The sequence below is a fragment of the Simochromis diagramma genome, unplaced genomic scaffold, assembly GCF_900408965.1.
Source record: "Simochromis diagramma unplaced genomic scaffold, fSimDia1.1 OVJJ01000320.1, whole genome shotgun sequence".
Classification (NCBI taxonomy): domain Eukaryota; kingdom Metazoa; phylum Chordata; class Actinopteri; order Cichliformes; family Cichlidae; genus Simochromis; species Simochromis diagramma.
In genome coordinates this window covers 12,365,958-12,389,455 of record NW_024386773.1, presented here as the reverse complement: position 1 = coordinate 12,389,455, position 23,498 = coordinate 12,365,958, and the positions used below count along the sequence as shown (strand labels likewise).

The window sequence follows — 23,498 nt, the reverse complement described above, 5'->3', positions numbered from 1 at the left end:
TTTGATCCACCCATGAAGTTTAAATCCATCATGGAATAAATCCTAGCAAGATTTCCATAAATGTCATAAATATAGCGAGCACTATAAATAAAGATATTACCCCCACTGCAGTGGTGTGAAGGCAGACGTATCAGCCCAACGTGGACAAATGAAACTAGAGACACATGTCTGACCACACGGCACAGGGACAAATCATTTTTATGATCAGGTGATCAATACAGTGCACGACATGCTTACTCCCCTAACCCGTGCTTCCACTCTATCTCAATTATACACTTGACAGAATAAATTAATCATTTTTGGGTTGGCAATTTGGGACAATTAACGTCAATTAATAGACTATGAAAATTAAAAAAAATACATCATATCAACAGTGTTGTACTCCACAATCACAGAATCACAGAATCTACAGAAATTATGATCATAGGGTAAGAACATAAATAAATGCCTTACCATCCCTGTGTTATCCTCCATGTCACAAGGCTGAGATTTCGATCAGCTGCTCCACGTATCTTACACGTTGGTGTCATGACCTCTGGATTGCACCGCTGCAGAAGACCAGCTGCATGTGTGTGTTTGTTGGTTTAAGAGAGATACGAAATGGCTTACACCTCTGTAAGTAAATACAGCATGTGCAATTATGTCATGATGTAAACCAGCCTTATGTGCACATAAGGCTAGTTTATGTTACCTATGCTGCTCCTTGTTACGTCTCCTGTGTATGTAAGCAGTATTTTGCAGTGTGCACAGTATGTGGGTGTGGGTGTAATCCCCTAGTGTTCAGTGCTCAGCTGGGGAGGCTTTGCGTCACCAATACAATCAGCAAGAGGGTGTTCATATCAGGACCAGAGTTTCCACCATGTCCTCAGGGGCTCAGGATAGGCTGTGCAAGGGAAGAGTTCATATGCATGCAAGGTTTCCTTATGCAGAAAAGACACGACGGTATTAGCACTCATTCTTAGAGCATGTTTTTATGTGTGATTACATTTTCATTGTACTGGTAAACACAAATATAGAATTTTGAATCACTAGCAGACATTTAATTAATCTTTCAGAACACAAATAAAAGCAAATTAGCTCCTGGTTTGCTCAACCTGCTCTTTGCCTGCTACCATGAATTATGGATTATTTTTTTAAAAGTTCTTTTGATCAAATTTTTCATAAAACAAGCTAAATCCTAAACCAGTGATTTCAAACAGCATCTAGCTCACGTTATAGCAGCATTATAGTGTGTTGTAAACCTTCTATTTCAAAACTGAGTGAAGAGAGAGGAGCCACTCTACTACACAGGCAAAGAAAAATCTCCATTAAATCTTTACGAGTATAAGGAAGAATAAAAAAATAGAAAAGGAAGCTTACAAGGCGGGTAGGTGCTTAATGGGAAGCATGATGAAATAAGAATGAGCAAATCTTCCACCTGATTATGTAGCTATTCTGTGGACAAAAGTGATGAAAATATGAAAGGAAGGAGGAAAGGAAGGCCGCTTTTCTGTCTAATGCACAGAAAAATATTTCTTCACATTTACAGATTAATTCTGTTCATAATTTTGCAGTTTATTCATGAACATTCATCTCCATAAATGTTCCTCATAGTGGGGACTGAAGCTCTCATGCTCCCGTGACAGGGCTCGGTCCCCGGTGTGCGCACGTACACATAAACACCGCACACAAGCACACACGTCTCCGCTGTGGTAACCAAAGAGACACAACGGCAGCATGTGCCGAATAGACAGGGAGGAGACCGAAGAGAGGGCAAAATGGAAGAATGGCGTGACATGGCAAATATAGTTAGTGCAAAAATATAATCAGTGAGGGCCACCTAAAATTAGCAACAAGCACTTCCAGCTCCGTACAACTGGAGTGCATCATTTAAACTGTCCATGAAATATGGAGAGGACAGGACTATCATCCAGGGAGAGAGGATGAGGGCAAGTGAGGATGGAGGACAGACTGGAAATAGGAACTCGGGTTGAATACTCGTGAAAAAAGGGCAAAAAGCGTATTATTGTCTCTTTATTCATGGAAAGGTTGTTAGAAACAATGTTATACAGCATCTATGTATGCAATGATTTATGTACGATTGGATGGGGTTATATTTTAAAAACATATATTATTGTACTCATGATGTATCTAAAGTATAATACTGAGGATGTTACAAAATGATTTTTTAAAAGGTTATTATGTAAACTGAGCGCTATAACACTGACATTGTCAAAAAGTACAGCACATATTAAATTAATCTGAATAAATGTTAAACGAAAAGTATTTTTAACAAGGTCTTCAGCCCAGAGTCACAATGAAGGACTTGTACACCTCCCTGTAGGCATTTCGGAGGAGAACGTACGGGAAGCAGCTCTCCAGCATGTCTTGGCTCAAGAACGGAGACTCCTCCACGATCTAAGTGAGTGAGGTTTAAAAGGAGTCGTTAATTGTTCAATTATAAATGCTTTGAAGTAGAGAGGCATTAAAGAAGACGCTGCAGGTCTGACCAGTCATTGTAAAGAGAAAAAAATCCTCAGCTAATTAACAGCCACAGGCTTTTCCATTTAGTCAGATGATAAACTCGCAGATTCCTCTCTGTAAGTTCAAAGCGCATGAATGATTCTCTACACGCTGCCACACCTACCATGTGCAGGAGCAGGTAGATGGACTCTCGGTTTTTGATCTCCATTCTCTCCACGTTTTGTCCCAACTGAAGCAGCGTGGACGAGGCCAGCTGCGGAAGGACACGAGGACAAAAAAAGAGACACGTTTTTGCTGTAATTGTCCTCATTTGTCTTCTGCCATATGACTTTTGCGTTTGCTGAAAATCTACGCATCAGCTTAGATGAGTGTTGTCTGTGAAGCTGTTTGTTTCAGTGTTTTCTAACCTTCCGCTCTCATGATTTCTTGCTATGACTCAATTTCCACCTACACCACTTGTTGTAAGGAGAGATAAGAACTGTTTGTGTGTTTTTTCCTTCGCAGACTTAATTATTAAGAATACTTTTAGAGCCCATCGAGCATTTCACATAAAAAACAGCCAACATCTGATAAAAAAAGATGCATGATGGTGCAGGCAGTCTAACTGATCTTTTGTGTTGTATAGTTGTTGTTTTACTTATTAGCTTTTCAAAGTTGGGGTGTAAACATAGTAAAAGTCAGGATTTAATTTATTCAGTATTGGTTTAAATCATTCAGTATTTGCCCAAACCACATCACAATCAGCATCTGTGTCACTCACCAGGAGAAACTCTTTGAGCTGCTGCTCGATGTTCTTGTTCTGGATGGTGAACATGGCAGCAGCCAGCTGGTTGATAGCTCTAGCTAAACAGTGGATGTTGTTGTTGTGGCCTAAAGAAATATAAATTAAAAAAAGCTATTACTACCACAGAAAGGATGAATTTGAGGCCCAACGGTTTTGGAAAATTTACTTAATGAACACTTAAGAGGAAGCGTGCTGAGCATATTTCCTCTGGCTTTCAGGGCACATTTTTTTCAAACATGTCAATGGAAAATCGAGGCAAAGAAAATAATCTGTGACAAATGCCACTCTGCCCTTTGATGGAAATCTGAGCTATTGCTCCTCTTAATGTTTTAGTCTAGGCACAGAGCCAGGCACTTGGGGTCAGCAGGGCCACATGCCAAGAGTAACTGTATCAATGCACGTCAGACAAAGTTATCTGTAAACAAAAGTCCCTCACAGAAACGTGTTTCTCATTAACTGACATGCTTTGCTTCAGACCATGCCAGACTGGAAAGTATGATACACAGAGATGCTAATACGCCTCATGTTTCAGGGCAGAGTACCTCTTTTACACACTATCAGCAGCCGGTAAATAATGACAGGAAGACGGACAGATTAGCCTGGAGAATAATCTCGGTCAAAAAACGATAAGCAGCTGAAAGGAACAAATAAATATTCACCTCCGTGTTCTCGGTTGTAGAACGAGTTGGGGTCGAGGGCTAATAGGGGCAGGGACACGGCAATGTAGACGAGTAACAAACGGGACAGCTTGTGCTCCTCGTCAGGGGATGTGTTATCTGCAGGTTTTTAAGTGAAACGTATAAGAAAAAAGTTAAATAAGCCATTAAAGTGCAATGCACCATATCGGGGGTGCTGATCATAGTTTAAGTGTTACCTGTCTGCATGCTGCGAATAGCTGCAACGAGGCTAGGATCGATATCACATGGTAGCCCTGCAGCAGAAGCCAGCTCATATATGCTCAGAGTTACCTGTAAGGTCACACAGTATTAGAGACAATAAGTGGATGGTGCTTGAATAGAGTGCATTTAATTTCTTTGCATGCAGCGTCTCCCTTTTTACCCTAAAGTTTCCCCTTTAGGTACACAAAACGATGATTTAATGACTCGCTTGTCAGAGTTCAAATTTAATGCTTCATTTTAAACGTTTAAAATTTCCTGCATTTCCTGCAGACTGTGGGATCCTGATCTGTGCTTTGCATTTCATAACACAGCAATAACAGTTTACTTTCCAAGGAGTTACACTAAGTCAGCAGTGGATGTCTTTGTCTTGACACACGGCGTTTGATCTTGCCCTATTTCTGGTTGCATGCATGGTTGGCCTGTCTGGGCAAAATGTTTCCACTGATGTGGTTCAGAGAGCAACGCTGCAGCAGCAATCAGACTCTCTCACAGAGGCATGAGGGGGCTGCTGACGTCTTTGGGGTTATCCTGGCCCCGGACTGTGGCACGGCTGTCAAGCCTCAATCAGAAGCCAGACGTAAGTAAAGTGAGGGAGAGTTCATGAGTCACAGTCACACAGATTGGTCCAGAGGGAGATAAGGAATTTAATATGTTTGGTACTTTACCAAAATGTTGTTTCTTTAAGCTCCCCAGCTCAGATCTACTGTTGTTCTCCATCTGTTATTTTAATATATAAATTATGGAGCACCCGTACATGCTATATTCTATACTCATAAACAAGTAAATAATGATACATGTGCATTGCATTTGGAGTGTTAATACAATAACAGTGTTCATTTTTTCCACAGTGACACAACCCAAGGTCGATCAGCTGCGATGTGATGATTCACAGGCCATGAAAATTTGATTACTACACATTTGTTCTTGAGTGAGATCTCCATATATGGATGTGTTTTTCTAGCTGTAGGGTAAAAGCTGGGATTTACCTGGATGTCAGCTTCAGGGTTGCCGAAGTCTCTCAGGCACTGAATGGGTCCCGTCAGGTAGGGGCAGTGTTTATGCAGGATCTAAATTATAGAGTTATATGATGAAATATTACTGAGATCATATCTCAAGAAAGAAAAACACCTTTTTATATTAAGAGCTTTTTTCGAGAAGTTATTATTCATCTATCATGTGTAGTCTTCATTCTAGTGCAGAAGAAATGCCGTTTTAGTGTAAAATTATACGAATCATGGGGAAAAAAACCTTGAAATGAAGTGAAGCTAAACTATATTCTAATCAATTTCATTATAAGATAAGTTATTTTATCATAATCCTGTTGGACATTACATCTTTCAGGCATTCCTGGACCATGGCTCTGAAGGACAGAATCACACCGATGATGGTCATCCTCTTCAGCACGTTCTCTCCACCTAGAGGTGCATATAAAGGACATCGGGGGGTTTACAGCTGTGCTCCTGCAGCGTTTCATGCATACTCAAGCAGACAATCCATGGTTTACATTACTGTGGGCAATTCTGTCCCTAATCATGGCTCAAGTGAACATGCTATTATAAACTATAACAGGTGAACTTGTGAAACTGGGACAAGAATGCCACTCAGGTAAAGGTGGTCAACTTACAAGATTATACACAGAGTTTTTATTTCCTGTTCAGTATATTTTTAATATTATCACGATTATTATTATTATCCATCCATCCATCCATTGTCTTCCACGTATCGTTGTTGTGTGGATATGTACATTGTTAAATCGTTATCTCCTCGCTGTGCTCCATCCTCCAGTTCTCACCTGTCAGCCTCTTTTTCAGATTGACCATTTCCTCAGGTTTATCAAAGTTGTTCTTCATTTGTACCAGGACATCCATGTTCTCAACCACCATTTTCTACCAGCAGAGAAGGAAGAAAAATAAGTGCTAACAGTTGGATGTTAAAACAGGGAGAGGTCAAAGGTGTGAAAGAGCTGTGTGGCAGCATCGTTTCATTTCAATCATAGGTGTAAAGTGGTGAGCCAGTACACCAGTACAGCTGCATTAACCCCTCTCTCATGTGTGAGAGTCTATTGTTTCTCCACCAAAGCATGAGCAAAGACAAGTGTTATTAGTGGCCTGTCTCTCTGCTAGACTACAGAAAAGCCACCAAGGAGAACTGAAACAACTTGGTGAACAGACCTCAAAAGCCTTTATGCAAGACATAAAAAACAGTGCACTGCACTTGCTGCACTGTGTGCGCCGCATACACACAATCAGCAAAAGCAAAAAATGCTGACGTAAGCAGTAAATGCTGATATGAAAGCCACACCTGTGCTTTCCTAAAACAAAATATGCTCATTTACTGAAATACTAAAAGAAAACAATAAAATCGTTGAAACATTTGCACTGATTCATACTGTACCTTAAGCTCAGTGACTTGAGAGGTGATGTGCCACATCAGGTTCTCGCTCAGAAACTTCAGGCCATATGCACCAATTAGCTCTGCCAGAGCCTGTAACTCTGTTCAGAGGTTAATACGAACAATTTAAGGATGGTGAAAAGCAAGGGATCAACAGCAGTTTAAAGCGGTGCCAGATTCACAAAAGAAAGCTTAGATGAAGATGTATTTGTTTCGAGGAGATGAGAAAAGACACTGCTTAAATTTGATTTGTGAGTGTAACTGAGTCAGTGAGACAGAAACAACTGCAGCTATTAGGCCGTTCACTCGACTTGACTTCTGAATGAACACGGACAAATAAGGATGTGTGTGGCTGAAATTGGAAGTAGTTCATGGACAGGCAAGTGACTCACTCTGAGGCAAACAGATACTCACTGAGGAGTAAATATAGAGAACAAAGATGTCATTGTGTGGGGGTGTGTTTTGTATCCTGCACATGTTTGCATGCATGAGCCGAGGTCTTTAGCGAAGTGCATATAGCCTTAGTGTAGTCATAAAGAGGTACATTACTCCTGCGGGGTGGTGTGGAGGTGGACCGGGAGGTTGTGTGGAGGAGAGACATGCTGGAATAATTATGATGCATGGAGGGAAAAGTGGATGAGATGATAAGCAATACTGCAGTTCAAATTATCCAAGCAGGGCCAGAATAAACTGCATGACACAGCGTGTGCAAGAAAGTACTTCACACCGCCGCAGTGACAAGCTCCACATCCTCTTGTGCAATAGCGCTTCCTCTGCATGCCGTCACAGCAGTCGACGAGACATACGTGATTCTTCTAAACAGAGTGAGTCATCTCATGTACTCTGGAATCACCATCACTAAACTTCCACAGGGGAATTATTTTGAGTCTATCAGGCATACAAACATGGTTTGGCAAAAACCAATAAAAGATAAAAATGAAGAAAAAAGACAAAAAAAAAAATAAATGAAAACGTGTCCTTTGTCACAGGATAAAAAGTGTCAGCTGGGGAATCTGCTTTCAGATTACACCCAAGTGACTGAAATTATTCAGGCTACTGTATCTTAAGTACAGGAACCGAGTGCGTGACAAGCTCATAATAAAAAGTTGGATATGTTGCTATGGATACTACGGCCTGCAAGTCACTGATAAATGTCTTCTGAATTACCAGCCCGTAACGAACCGGGCAATATAAGACTATACAATATATTTCCAAATACATCATTACCACATTCTTTTTTTTTACCCTCACTTTCACTTTTATTTTTTGTGAAAAGAAGGCGATAGCACAAAAATCTGCAAAAGGCACAGCTTGTAGGACAATTTTTTAAATTATAATAATCAAACTCCAGGCTGACCTGATATATCTGAGAACTCCTCTGCTCTGAAACTTGGTTCCGTGTCAGTAACCTGGCTCATAAAGCAGTGCAGCGTAGGACAGTGGACGATGAGGGAGTTGCTAGCCTGGCGCAGAAGACTCTCGAGGAACCTGGATAAAAGGAAAACCCACAAAACAAGAAACATATGGTAAGTGATAGAAGCTCAGCAGGATTTACCTGTATGCAAAGTGGGTTTCTGTTTGTAATGCATTTCCTACAAGTGTCCAGGAATTAATATACTTTATACATGAATCACTGTATTTTGATATGTGTGTTTAAGTACAGTAGATACACCTATACATGACACAGACCAGTTTGTGTAGAGAGTTGTAATAGTCTGCCCTCCGTGGGAGTCGAGCGGCTGAGTTTGCTGCAGCAGTACGCTCTTCACCAGCCGGGTGACGTCCACGTTGATGTAGCACGAGAGGCTGTGCAGATTGGCTACATAGGCTCTTATCCCTGCCAGGAGGTCGGAGGGACGGGTAATCTCCTGGGTGGTCTGGTTGTAATTGGTCATTCTCACGATGATTCTGGAGAAACATGTTTAACCAACGTCACTTGTCATTGGGCTGAAGTGGACTGAGGGTGGACAGATGGGACCTTAAAATGGGTTAAACGAGCCATGGTGACTCGGCGCTGCTCCAGGGCTTCGCTGTCAGTTTTCTCTTTTTGTAAGACCTTCATTCTCTCACTTTCTGTCCTTGACGTTATTTACAGTTTCAACTAATCACTGAAAGCATGCCAATCGTCAAGTGCGCTGATAATCATCAGCTAAGGCAGCGAGACTGAGCGAAGTATATACAGAGAAACACTGGGTTACCCTGGTACCAAAATCTAATCTAAACAGCAATAAGCACTGAAATGATACAGAGCAAGGGACATGATGAATCTCTTCTGAGATTTTAAGCTGGTAGAACACAGCTTGTAATGATGAGAAAGTGGGGCTCACTACAGAGATGGAGAAGGCACTTTACAAGAGCCAAATGAAAAATCAAAGGCTTGCTGGTTTTTCTGCTCTCTGTCAAGTCCTGCAAAAAAATTATTGCTTTTTAGGTTTAATACTTCTGCAAGCTCTATTCATAATAGAGGTGACACTTCTAAACAGAATGCATGCAGCTCCCATTCAACTAATTTTAACATATAGTGAGCATTGTGTTGATATGCATAATGTTGCATTTGCATAGCATAAATTAACATTAGATCTTTTTTTGCAATTAAAGCAATTATGTGCATTAGATTTCTGCTCCTATGTGCACGTATATAAAAACCCGTATCCCCACATACTCAGAAAGACGCGTCTCAAGTTGAGATATGAGGAACTCTGTAGGGACAACGATGTGGTCGAAAACAACAAAGTCACCGCAAAGACTGTAGCAGGAGCAGAGCTCTGTCAGCATCAGGTGCAGCTTGTCCATGCTAGAAAAAAGGAGGCAAGAGAGAAGGGAGGGTATAATTGTAAAGACAAATATTCGACAATAACACTGTAAAACATATCTGGTTTATGTGTAAGCTGAGGCTGAGGGGAGGAAAAATGAATTGACAGAATTACAACTTTATTAATGAGCTTTCTAAATTTGGCTACTTACACGATGTGATCAGACGCTGAAAACACTGAAATAAAATGTGATGCCAGTAAAACAGTGCTGTGTGTTCTATCTAAAGGGCGACGGTGCTTCGTTTTTCACATTTAAAGGCTTGACTCAGTACCTGACTGATTCACCTCAGAGGGACTTAAAGTCCAAAATCAATTACACCTTGTGAAAAAGTACTTTCATCCTCTTTTCCTAATAACTAAAAGCAAGAAATTTGCGAGGCAGTGAAAGAACTGATTTGATCCGATTCTCTTGCGTGATTATGCAACTGCTCTTTGACTTCAACGAGCTCTGCTGAAAAAAAGAAAGCATTTCCAGAGGGTAATAGGGGTGTGTCAGCTAAACTCATTTAGACATACTCAAACCATCTGCTGGTTCAGAAAACAAATCATATGGTTGAGAAAGAGATGAAAATAATCAGGGGAAACAAAAAGAAAGCTGACTTGTTAGCGACCGTCCTGTCTTTCCTGAGGCTCTCAGCGCCTGGCTTTTCTTTTTGGACCTCTCCTTTTTTTGGCATCTGCTTTTTTTGCTTTCTGTATCGGGCAGCGCTGATGGTCTCCGCGCAGTGCTTCGGCAGCAGCTGAGGGGTTATCAAGTAGGAAAATGCATGCAAAAAAAGAAAGGGGAAAGACAAAGACAGATTGAGAAAGAGACAGAAGGAGGGTGGTAGAATTAAATCCATGCAAATATAAAGTGACATCTTCAAAAACACATTATGCAACTTTTCATTCTGCATTGCAGAAATCTTGTCAAAAAGTAACCGTTTCATCACATTTTTCTCAAGGGATTAAAGAAACAACATGACTTAATCAAATCCAGAAACGCAGACCTGCCTTATCATTTTATTCAAATTCCCAAGTCTGTTCCCTGCCTCCAGCTATGGCAAGTGTGATTACATTTGGATATGGATTTTGGCAGGGCAAATCTGTTAGATAATTAGTTTTTTAAAGCCTGAAATAGACTGGGACTTCACCTGATCGCAGAGGTTGCGCTGCTCAGCACATATCTCTAACACAACAGTGCTGGTCTGCTTGGCTATCTGCTCCAAGAAGGTGACACACAGGCGCAGACTTCTCTTCTCCATTACCTGTACCTGGAGACACAAGAAACACAAGTGTGTGTGTGTGTGTGTGTGTGTGCTGGCACACAAAACACAGAACATGGAGGAAGGTATGTGCAAACATACAGACAGGTACCTGTCAAAGCACAAATACCTCTACACTGTTGAATGAGCTGTTTTAATCAACTTAAGTACTGCAGACTGAGCTGGGAAAGAGTGTAGATAAAGACAATGCACAAATCTGCACTCATTTAGTCACAACAAAAAGAGGTCTCGATTTCTGTGTAAAATTATTAACTTTGTCATCAATGTATAATGCATGCTATAGCAGTCATAAACTACGATTCACCACGAGAGCTACAAATCAACAATCATGTCTGCTGTCCTCACCACCTTCAGCTGGTGATTTATAGCTTCCTCAGCAAGATAACTGAACACTGACCTCTTCTGGGCAGAGAGGGTCTCCACTCTGACTGAAGTGAGCACAGGCCAAAGGGAAGGCCATGAGGTAACGCTTCATGGTCACCTCCTCGCTGCTCTGGGTAAACATCTTCTCAAAGACACGAGGGTAGAAGCTGTAAAACAGAAAAAAGAGTTGTGAGAGAAGAGCAGAGAAGAGAAGAGCAGAGAAGAGAAGAGAAGAGAAGAGAAGAGAAGAGAAGAGAAGAGAAGAGAAGAGAAGAGCAGAGAAGAGAAGAGCAGAGAAGAGAAGAGCAGAGAAGAGAAGAGAAGAGAAGAGCAGAGAAGAGAAGAGCAGAGAAGAGAAGAGCAGAGAAGAGCAGAGCAGAGAAGAGAAGAGAAGAGAAGAGAAGAGCAGAGAAGAGAAGAGCAGAGAAGAGAAGAGCAGAGAAGAGAAGAGAAGAGAAGAGAAGAGAAGAGAAGAGAAGAGAAGAGAAGAGAAGAGAAGAGAAGAGAAGAGAAGACTGACCAGAAGATGGACAGCTCAGATGTCTCATACAGCATTTCTTCTACAGCGTCCACCATCTTCGTGTGAAACTGCGTCAAGTTCATCACTTTTGCCAAGTCGGGATAGTCCTTTAGCGGAAGGGGGGCCTTATTCACACTTGTGTAGGCCTAAAAAAGATGAAGATGCAACGCTGATTTCTGCTGCAAACATGCATTTTACCTGAACTCCACATCACAGTCTATGCATTAAACTTGCTTACCTGTAATCTTAGCCAGTCCAGTCTAAGAGCCCTGAAGTCAAACTCCTCTTTGTTGTCCACTGCAGGGGAAAAGCCAGTCATGGTCATTATAATTCTGGTTACTGATAAGTGTCTTTATTTGGTTGTTTCCTTATCTATTCACAGGGAAATGCTCAGTAATGCTTGTGATTACCTTGTTTGACTGAGAGACCAGAGAGAGTTGAAACAAACGAGCTCATTAGGACTGACTCCTCCTCTGGACACACGTACATGTTCTACGATGGAAAAAAGAAAATACTCTAATAAACACTCTAATAAAAAAAACACTGTGTGCTTTAAACTACTGCTGTATATTCACACACATACTCCTACGTTCAGGTACCTGTATGGTGTCGTTGAGAACTAAGGCATCAAACTGTGCCAGGTACTGCACATGGTAACGCTGAACTACGTTGTTGTACTTTCTCATTAGACCTCTTAATTTCTCCATGTAGTACAGCAACTCAGCCAGCTGACTGGAAAATGTAAAAAAAAAAATCGTGAAAAGAATGAACGGACACGGAAAACTGTGATTTGAAAGTTGAAGCCATGATCAGATATACAGTATCAAATCAAAAAAGGGTTTTTTTGTGAGTGGCATGCCTCATTTATTTCACCGCTGCTGATCTCTGCCCAGCGTCAGCATCACTAGCAGCTACAGCAGCCCATAGCCACGCTTTACTTTCTCTGCACTTACTTGTCAATGTAGTCCTCAGGGAACCTTTAACTTTGGCATATTCTCAGAGTGTCTGACGAGCCAAAGGATCTCGTCACGGGAAAATGAAAGAGCCATGAAGACAAACAGCGCCTTGGGGATTTGATTGGCACACAGAACACAGAAGAAAAATGAATGTTAGGAAAAAGTTTCAGATTTGGTTTGGTAGCAGTTAAATTACCATGAAATGTGAGACTGCTGGATGTGTGATGTCTACGGCCAATTATCACAATGTGAATGTGTCTTTGTGAAAGATCTTGCGATAACGACGTTGCTGGTCTACCTTAGGTCCCAGAAGTCCAGGCTCATCCTCCAGAACTTTACATAATTCCTTCAATGCCCCTCTGAGGAAATGCCGCCTCTCTCTGTGCATGGCCCCGCTATCCAGAGAAAAATACACAAAGTTACTGGTGTTATAGCTCATGTCACAGATAAAACACACGAAATAAAAACATGCCGTCTCCTGCCAGGCTTACCCATTGACTAAAACATGCTCACGGCATTCCTTGATGTCTGCAATTCGTTTGTTGTATCTGATGAAAAAGAAAAAAATGTTAATAAGATCAAATATTGCTGCGATAACAAAGTGTCTTCATTTTCTTTATTAGCTTCATGTTAACCTCAGTCTCAGTTTTTATTGGAAATTAATATATGAAAAGATACTGCACTATAAATCAAGAGGATACTCTAAACATTATACTGTAAATCACACCACAATCACAGAAAGATCTGTTTCTTATCATTTCTTGTTGACCTTTTATCCCTCTATTCCTAATTTCAATTACAGAGTGAGTCTGTTAAGGAGCCAATCTGCTCTGGTCGTCAGCTTTGACAGCTTGAAATCTCAGAATAGCATTATCTCATACCCATGATCTGATTTCTTAATTAGGGGCTTTTTCTCACAGTCCACAATGCAGAGTACACTATAGCAGCATCGGCTGCATACCCTTTAATGTTGTCGAAGAGGTCCTCTGACACTTTGTGTATGTTGAGGACTTCATCTCTGGTGAGGGTCAGGTAGATGCCGCTTCGCAGGCCCATCTTCCACAGCTCCTGGGAGGCTTGGTTTGAATTCAGGCTGCTGTGGCACAGCAGGAAACCAACTACAGGAAGGACAGTTAGCAACTGTCATCAAACAGTCTACACAACTGAAGGAATACTGCTAGTTACTATGTTACATATTTCTTTCTTTTCTTTCTTTTCACAACTTGAATTCCCAAAAGTATCTGATATTTAAGCTGAGAAAATGTATCGTTTTAAGATAGCAAGTATGAATTTAACGGCAAGAACACATCTTGGAAAAGCTGGAATGTGGGTAAGAAAATCATAGAAGAAATAACTGATGCTAAAGCTACAGCTGAAGGAGCATTTTACAACTAATAAGGTAAATTTCCCACACTCTGTAACATAACTGGGTTGATGATAGACAGAGATTCGCCAGTATACAAAAAAGTGCATCCACAAACTGTGGCGCAATTTCAGGATAATATTCCTTAACGTAAAATTTCAAAACTTTCACAAACATTACATAAAAACATCAAAAGGTTCCAAGACTCTGGAGAAATCTCTGTGTGCAAAACCACGGCCAAAATTTAAAATAAGGTGCTCGTGATGTTTGGGCTCTCAGGTGGCCCTTCATTAAAAACAAGCATGATTCGGAAACACTTCCAGAAATCACTGTCTGTGGACACGGTTCACACAAATGCAGGCTAAGCCTCTGTCAGATGGATAGATGGATACTCCATCTGCCCTCTTCTCTGGGCCAGAAGTCGTTAAAATGGGCTGAGGCAAAGTGGAAAGCTTTGGGTCAGAGGAATCAAAATCTGAAATTCTTTCTGGAAAACATGGACACCACATCCTCTGGACTAAAGAGAAGAAAAACCATCTTGATGTCAAGGTCAGTTCAAAAGTCTGCACTTCTGATGGTTATGAGCGTTATGAGTGTCTGTGAAATTGGCATTTTGCACATCTAGAAAGGCACCAACAATGCAGAACAACATATGCTCCCATCCAGATAATGACTTTTTCAGGGAAGACTTTATTTCAGTGAGATAATGTTAAACCGCTGTCATGTTCCTGGGTCTGTCGACCCAGCGTTTTAGTTTATTTGGAAGTTGATGTTTGTTTAAGCTCATTAAGTTGGTGAAGTTCATTTGTTTATTACATTCCCTTTGTGTTTTCAACCCCTGTGTTAAGTAGGGTTGCCAACCGTCCCTTGAAAAACGGAATCGTTCCGTATTTAGAAACAAAAATATTGAGCTGAAAAGGGACGCACTTTGTCAAATGGTTAAAAAAATAATTTCACACACTGGCAAGGGTGAAGACAATCGGGTCGCCCAACCCTGGCCACGAGGTGTCCCTTATTTATTTTTCAAGGAGCCCTAGTGTTAAGTCTTCCTTGCTCTTCATGTGTTTCATGTCTTTTGTTAAGTTCAAGTTGTCAGGTCTGCGTTTCATTATGTTTCCTGTTTTATTTTGAAAGAGGTCCTGTGTTCCTGTGTTTAGTTTTACATTTCCCCTGTGATGTCGTTATGTGTCAGCTGTTTCCCCATGTGTTGCCACTTCTCCTGATCACCTCTTGTGTGTATTTAAGTCCTCTGTCTTCCTGCGGTCAGCGTTGTGTCCTCCTTCATGCTGTGTGTTTCTCTCTGCGGCTTCCTGTGTGTGTTTTCTTAGAATCTTCCCAGTTTAGGTTTTGTGAAGTTTTCTGTTCAGCAATAAAAGCTGGCATTTTGAGTTCAGCCCTGTTTCCCTTGAGTTTGCGTTTGGGTCCAATTCCTGCCTGCACACAGCCGAATCATGACAACCGCATACTGCATCTCATACAGCAGCATGGCTTCATGCTGTAGAAGAGTCCGAGTGCTGAACTAGCCTGTCTCCAGACATTTCACCAACCGAGAAATACAACAAAAAAGACCCAGGACTGTGGAGCAGCTGGAATCCAATATCAGATAAGAACGGGACAACATTCCTCTTCCTAAAGTTCAGCAGCTGCTCTCCTCAGCTCCAGATGTTTACTGTTGTTAAAAGAAGAGGTGTGCTGCACAGTGGGGAAAAATGACCCTATTCAAAATTAACTGTTTTTTTCAGTTGGAACATTTGATATGTTTTCTGTGTTCCACGTGTGAATAAAAATGGGTTTATGAGATTTCCAAATCACTGAATCATGTTTTTATTTACATTTACACTGTATCCCAATACCTAGGGAACAAACACAGTTTGTTCCCATTTCGTTAGTGCTATGAGTCCAAAGCTTGGCTAGTCCCGGGATGGTGTGCAGTATGTCCTTAAAAAAAAATGAGGAAACTGGAAAAGTGAATTACAAAAGAAGGACCAGGCCTGATTAAACTACTATCTACAGCAGACAAACAGTATCTGAAAGTCACGATCTTAGGAAATGGTGCAAAAAAAAAGCCAACAAAGATATGACACAGGACCTCAGAGACGCATCTAGAGCTTCAGTTTAACCATCAGCTGTTTGCTGAACCTTCATTAGAATTGGTGTCTGTGGAAGACAAGAAGCCATTCTCATGAAGGGCAACAGGGAACAGAGGCTGAGGTGTGCTGAATTAGCGCCCGGACCTCAAAATTACTGGAGCAGTGTGGGATCATTTTAACACAGAACAGAACAAAAGCATCGTCCAAAGAAGAGCTTTGAACCCTTCGAAGAGCCTCAAATTAGTCTTTATTTCTACAGTGTTGTTTATCACAACACAGTCGCCTCAAGGAGCTTTATATTGTAAGGTAGACCCTATAATAATAGACACAGAGAAAACCCAACAATCATATGACCCCCATATGGCGACATTGGAAAGGAAAGACTCCCTTTTAACAGGAAGAAACCTCCAGGAAAAACAGGCTTCGGGAGGGGCGGGGCCATCTGCCGCGACCATTTGGGGTGAGAGAAGGAAGACTACTTAAAGAAATGACAAGACAGAGAGCCCAGGTTCCTTAGAAGTGTACATACTCAATTTTTAACTTACATGCTGTGTTTTCATTCATGTTTGCACATTTCTATAAATCACTGCATCTGTTTCCCATTTTCCTCACAAAATCATAAATAAATGAGGGGTGGCTTAACTATTACTGTGCACCCATTTTTCTCATGTGTGTTACATGTGGGTATATCCAATAGGTTCTCAAACCACTTAAATTCTGTAACAAATACATTTAAATTGGAAAGATAGAAACACTTACTAATAATCCAACGCTCCATTGTCTCCATAGACAGGTATTCGCACGCCATCTGTAGAAGACAACCAACTTATTAACTCCCACAGACTCATTTACTGTTGGCAACATGAATAAAGTCTTTACTTCAGCTGTTATACATCCCTTTTCTATACTTTGTTTTGGTCCTTTTTCATTTGCAGGAGTATTCGCTGCCTTCCAAAGTGTAGATTTTTATACAAGACAAAGTATATTCAATATAACAAAAGTCGGGGCATAAGCAGAAAAAAGCTAAAGGCACACAGTTTTCATAATTAAGTGTTTTAAAGATGCAGAATAAAAACAGAACTCACATAAATAACCTGAATAAATGCATTCACTCTTATGCTGGTAGTAAAACGTTGTCATATTTCTCTACACCTCGTCTCACTATTTCAAAACAGGAGTTGAGGGTATGAGAGGAAATGAGACTCACAGTGTCACAACAGGCTGAGTCCAGCATGGCAGCTGGAGCACTGAGCAGGCTGAGGAGCTGGGCGCTTCGCCACTGCTCTGCTGGCAGGTTCCTCCGTGGGTAGACCATCTTCAGCGAAAGCAATGCTGTTGTCACAGCCTGACAGAGGGATAGAGGTGCAAAGGACACCGAGTGAGGAAGACGGATGGAAAGTGAGAACATTTAAAAAGCCAAAAGGACGAAATTCTGAGAGAAGGCAACGCTTTAAAAACCTGATAAATGGTAATTTGTTTTGTTGCACGCACACGGGCATATTTCAAGATAACCCATGAGTAAACCCTTTTACTGGTTCATCATTGAAAAACAAAATAGTGGAGAAAAAGGCAAACTATAATAAAACGTTTTTGTTTCATAGAGTGGTGAAGGCATAAAAGCACTTGGGTTGTTCAGGTGCAGGGAAAAAGAAAAACACCTTTTATATAAAAGAACTAGCATTTTGCATACTTTACTGTATTTAAAGTTTACCTTTGTACTTGGACAGCTAATGACACATTTTTGAATTTACCTTTGTATGAGGGCCAAACTCCTCCGTGAGCTTCTTCCAGGGATGATCATACTCCAGAAACATCTGGCCAAGCCGAGGGTAGGAGGGGTCACTGTAGGGGTCACATTCAGTGGAGGCATGACAAGAGCAGCAAAGCTGCAATACCAGTGCAGCACAGTACTATTTTAATCCAATTTACAAGGTTTTAATGAGAATAAAAACATCTGATTTAGATTTGTAATATTTTATGCGACTTACTTTGGAGTTGCTGAAATAATTCAGACTGTGGTTAATGCAAATGGCCTTGCATTAGCCAAACAAAGTGTGGCTTTTAAAGTAAGTAGTAACTAATGCTTAAAGTTCAAATGTATTATAATGATTAGAAAAATTGGAGTATTTGTGGATGAAGCGTTTAGCACTTGAATTGTTTGCAGCCGCTTTAAAAAGCTGCACGACGTTTGCTGAGGCGTCCATCTTTTCCCCACCTGCTTCCATTCGTCATCTCGTGGGCACAGTTGAACATTCCCACCAGGGCCTTCTTATCATCGATGCGAGAGAGCGTGATGATAACGGACGTGTACGTGATGATCAGATCCAAGTAGTTTTTGGTGAAGTCAAAGTTGGTTGTCTGAAATCACAATTTTAGTGTCATCGTTTGCTCTACGTTCCATTTCAGATATCACATATTAAAGGCAAAAAGATTATTTTGGATGGGTTTGGTGTGAAATATAAAGAACAGGTGCAATTTTAAATGTGGCAATAGCAGAAGAAGATGAAGCTCGGGCGTGAGAAGAAAAAGCAACATAATGTGCAATGTGTAATCAGGCTGCAGGAATAAGAAACACAGCAGCAGTATCAGAGTGACTGGTGACCAGAGCGAACAGGTAACAACTTTAATGTTTTCACCGAAACACTACCCACAGAGTAAATACTTACTATATCAAAGAAACACTGACAGGCATCTATGGTGTTCAGCAACTCATAAACATGGTCCTGAATGGAAAAAGGAGGATTGGATTACAAATGACAGACCTGCATAATAAGAAAATTTGCCTTTGGTCCATTTTTAAAGAAAACTTTATAATCATGAATAATGTGTATCTTCATGATTGAAGTCTTACAAATATGATGAATGTCTTGGCATTGCTGCAACCTCCACACAGAGAAAAATGAATATTTTGAGAAAGGTGTTAAAACCACAATGAGCTAACTGCCCTCGGTGTATGCAATATAATCAATTGCTTTCTTAGGTCACAATAAACCACTCTATATGTAAATGTATTCTAATAACAAAAGGTCTGAAATAGTGAATGTGCAGAGCGAACAACGAGACAAACGTCACTCTGTTTACGACCGCCGGCACTGCGCTCTATTTTCAGGTTTGTCTTTTCTTATGCAGTAGAGTGAAAGTCTTGAGCCACCACTCATTTCTTCTATATCCTATATTTTGCTATGAAACCAGGAAATGGGTTCAACGATTTATAACCGTATGCAAAAACACATAGAAATACCACAAATAAGGCCAAAACTGTGTTTGTACAAATATAAAGAGCTTGTAAGTCAATATTCAGTATGATCGCCTTTATTCTTCAACACAGGCTGAAATCTCTCAGACTGTCTTGTAATTTCTTTAACCTCTTAAGACCCGAACTCTTCCATGGCATGTATTTTTAATTTTTCTTTGATATTTGGTCATTTTGGGGCCCGATGAATGTAAAAACAAAGAATTACCAGATTTTTTTTTAACCTTATTTTTGTTTTTAAGGAAAAAAAAAGAGCCAAATATGAGGATATTTGTTTAAAATTTTGATAGAACAGTAGCAGTATAATGTCCTCGTAAGTGGCTATCAGGCCCTTCTAGAGCAAAATTCAGTATTTTGGTCTAAATAACCCAAAATGTGATGTCCACATATGTGGACGCCAGGTCCTAGGAGGTTAAGTCGTCTTCAGGAATAAGTCAGGCTTCTCAAAGGACATCACGAATGTCCTCTTAGGATTCTGGATGCCCTTTGTTCCATTCCCGATGATCCCACGCTGCCTCAGTAATGTTGAGGTCCTGGCTCTGGGGAGGACAGTCCATGACTGATAATGTTCCACTGTATATTTTTCTGTTCAGGTCACAGTGTGTTTGCTAAGATGAAAAATTAATTTGTTGTCAATCAGAGACTTTCCATGGTGGCCTGAAATCACAAGATCCCCAACAGCACTGCTGAAACTATAACGAGGCCTCCACCATGTGTTATAGATCACTATGGACACTCGCTGTTGTACCTCTCTGCTGATCTTCTCCTTCCAGATTTAAGTTCATCACTCTCACTGATTTTCAGTTCCACCATGATATCTGATGGGACTTTGGTAGATGGATGAACTGAAGAGCCAGGTGCACGTCTCGGACTCTAATCCAGGTCTCTGTTGGATTTTTTTCCTGTTTCTTGAGGACTTTCAGACACCGTTCATCATATATGTGCCGGGTTTTTGGCTAATTTTCTTTGAGATTCATTTTGTTGGTTTGATTTTATGCTTATCTTTAGTATTTTTTATAGATTCAACTAAAGACATAAGAAAAAGCTGTTCTTTCCAACGAGATAAAAGTTGGTTTATGTGTAGATGCTTGTTCAGCCCTTGATTTATGTGTCTTTTTTATTCTTGAATGATTCATAGGTCAATGTTACGTGGCTTAACAAACAAAAGCATTCCTCTGAAAGGGATCGGGTACAACGTCTGGACGGAACAGAAAATGAGTGAAAAAGCAGCCAAAGAAAAACTTTAAGAGGCACTGTCACGGCACTGGGTCTGTGGCCCAGTGTTTTGTGTTTAATTTCTATCCCTCAATTATTGTTAGTCATGGTTTTGTTCTCTTGATGGTTTTCTGTTCACATTATATTTGTTTTTAGCTTCTAGTTTCAGTCACCGTGTCCTCCTTGTGTTCCACATTTCATATCCAGTCACTCATGCCTCTGTGTCAAGTCCGTGTCTCTGTGCATATGCTATGTTAGTGTGTTCAGTTTTGCTTCCCCTTTGTCTTATTTTTGTCTGATTTGTCCCAGCTGTGTTTCCACCTGTTTCCCATCCTCTCGTTATCCTGCCTGTGTATTTAAGTCCTCAGTCTTCACCTGTTTGTTGTCGCGTCCTCTTCATTTGCTGTGTGTTCCTGCATAAGCGCCAGGTTCCCTGGCCACATCATATGATGTCAAGTCTTGTCTAGTCATTTGTAGTTAAGTGCATGATTCTTAGTTCAAGTTAATCTTTTGTTTGTTTCTTTTTCAGTGATCATGTACTTAGTGTTAGTGTGTATTTTCCAGCAATAAAGCTGCTGCCTTTTTGTTAATTATTCTGTCTCTGTGTCCTACATGCTGCCTGCCACACAACACAACCATGATAGAGACTGAATAACCTCCAGAAAGCCTGCAGAACTATTGCTCAAGACAATTTAAAAAAAAATATAAGAAAGTCGGGTTCTTTAAAAGCAAAATATAAAGAAATGAGCGGCGGCTCAAGATGTCTTCACAGTTCTACATAAGAAATGATGCACAAGTAATTTTCAGTGTTTGTGATTAACTTTCACTTTTTCAATCATCATATATTATGTTTCAATAACATACTCAATATCAAAAAACAACTGTGAGATTTTAAATGTGAATGAATGTGAGATGATGAAAAACAACTATATTCACCCTGAATTCAATGACATCCAGGAAAGATTCGTAGTAGCTCGTTGTGTTGGACAGCACTTCTGATTTCTGTCGCTGGATGCTGGTCAGATTTTGCTAAACAATAATTGAGACATCAGTGGTTAGATGTGAGGTGATGTTTAACTTCCTCTGTGGTTGATAGTGATTGATGAATTACAAGAAATACATGAACATAATACATAAAGAACATCAGCAAATTGGTAAATACTTTACAGTGCACTGCAAAAAAACACAGAAGTGCTGCTTTCATAAATCAATTTTATGTTCTCGAGAGCTCAAACTTTCATTTTCACACGTTAATCTTTCTGGTACAACACAAGCAAAGCACTTTCTGGCATATTTAATGATGTTTTCATTTTCATTTCAAGAAACAGAACCTTTATGAACACAAGCCGACAAAACAAGAAGAAAAACATAGAGACGAACATTCGGGGAAAAATAAGCTTGAACAAAAGCGGTTTGCACTTACAATGTTTCCCCTGTAGTCGATGTTGGGGAATTTCTTGTTGATATACTTGATGGCAGATTCCATGGCCTTATCTGTCAGGAAGGAGGGCCGCAGTTTGGGATCTCCACATGTCTAGATGAGAGGTGTGGAGATTAAGGACAGGAACATGTTAATATATTCTATGTCATGTTTTCACATTTCAGTTTCATAGCTTTTATTTTTTGTTTTTATTTTTAAGAGCCGCTCGACGATAGGTAGAAAATGCCAATGACAAGAAAACAATTAAAGTAACTTGGCTTTGCTTTCACTACCCCTTTAAACAACCTCTTGAGCAAGATCATTAACATAAAACTGTTCCCGCAGGGCTGTTTAGAAGCTGAGAGCAAAAGGCTTCTCTCAAAGCTCACAAGTGTGAGGGCAGAAGTGGAAAAATGCATTTGTTGGGGCTTTGCTGAAGTCTCAGCTGTTTATCCACTTCCCCTTGATGAATAGCATGCACATGGATGCAAACTGCATGCCGTTTCTCGAAATGTGTTGGTTGTCGGTGTGAATCCATTAGTCTCTCCAGTCATTTTACAATTGCCAAGACTCACGCTATCGACACACATGTGGCTAAAATGATCGTATATTTTTATTTGTTCACTAATTTTACTGCTTTTGTGGGAGTTTTACAGCTTTATGTTCAAAGTAACTGAAATTTGAGTTGACTGACAGCACAGACCAACTTCCTGTTTGCACTTCCTCTCCTCAAAAATACATTCAGCTAGAGCCTCAGTTGACAGTTTTCCCATCCTGCAAAACAGTTCCCCCAGCTCATAGTTTATATCTTTATATCTCTATATCTCATAACCAGAGTTTAAACTCCACCTTCAGAAAACCCTCCTGAGTTTGAGAATTTGTAAATTTCATGTCATCTGTACTGGTATAGCTCCTGTTTGAAGTTTGTTACTTCCGTGCATTAAAAATGAAACATGTTCAGCTCTTAAACTATTAGCAAACATTGTTATTGTTTTTATTGTTGCTATAAGGATGTGATCTGTACAGTGAACCTATCACTGCTTTGTAAAGGTTGTCAGGAAACTGAAAGGAAAATGATTCACAATAACTTCAAATCGAATTTACCGCGAAGCACTGAATCAGTGTGTGCTTACGTGTTTGCTCTTAGATACATTTTTATCATTTGATAACTCATATTTACACCAAAATAAATAAAATGAACAAGAAGTTCCTTATTTCTCCTCTTTGTAGTTCACACCATTTGTCTCTTAACTCTTCCTCTTTTTCCCCTCACCTTCTTAATGTAGTTCATTCGTATCAGCACCCCATTTCCTCTCTCATTGAGGATGGTGAGTTTTTCAGCCAGTTTCTGCTGGTAGTCCATGGCTCTGGGCACAAGCTGCCTCTCCCTCCGTCCAAGCCTTGGCCTAGTCCTGCGTAGCGGTTGAACCCTGTGGAACAAGTGCACACAAGTGCCTCACCCTCTGACAAGTCACATGGTGTAGGTGGAGACAGGAACTGACAGAGCAGAGAGTGTGAATTACGCATGTTGTGTTAATTATATGCCAAAATGACAACTGCAAAAAAAATTGTAAGAAAAAATGATACTGATTTGTGAATTAATGGCAAAAGGTGTTATCTTACTGTTAAACTTACACTGATGCACTCCTTTGTTGTGTGCAGTGCTCATCACCTCCTTTTGCTTTGTAAAAAAACAAGAACAA

General features: G+C 40.4%; 1 protein-coding gene across 1 annotated transcript; it reads right to left on the bottom strand.

The window, feature by feature from the left end:
• Window positions 1-955: 955 nt before the first annotated feature.
• Window positions 956-23,266, bottom strand: nckap1l (NCK associated protein 1 like). Its single transcript, XM_040008907.1, is given in 32 exon segments — window positions 956-2,397; window positions 2,627-2,716; window positions 3,224-3,333; window positions 3,907-4,023; window positions 4,122-4,215; window positions 5,133-5,213; window positions 5,479-5,561; window positions 5,939-6,032; window positions 6,541-6,638; window positions 7,895-8,025; window positions 8,227-8,445; window positions 9,200-9,331; window positions 9,951-10,090; window positions 10,484-10,603; window positions 11,013-11,145; window positions 11,499-11,644; window positions 11,737-11,795; window positions 11,909-11,990; window positions 12,098-12,230; window positions 12,452-12,471; window positions 12,473-12,562; window positions 12,753-12,849; window positions 12,946-13,002; window positions 13,416-13,572; window positions 16,667-16,715; window positions 17,115-17,252; window positions 17,659-17,749; window positions 18,123-18,265; window positions 18,574-18,630; window positions 21,312-21,404; window positions 21,799-21,909; window positions 23,069-23,266. Coding segments are annotated over 32 exon segments (3,372 nt in total). The 5' UTR covers window positions 23,159-23,266; the 3' UTR covers window positions 956-2,280.
• Between the last annotated feature and the right edge of the window lie 232 nt (window positions 23,267-23,498).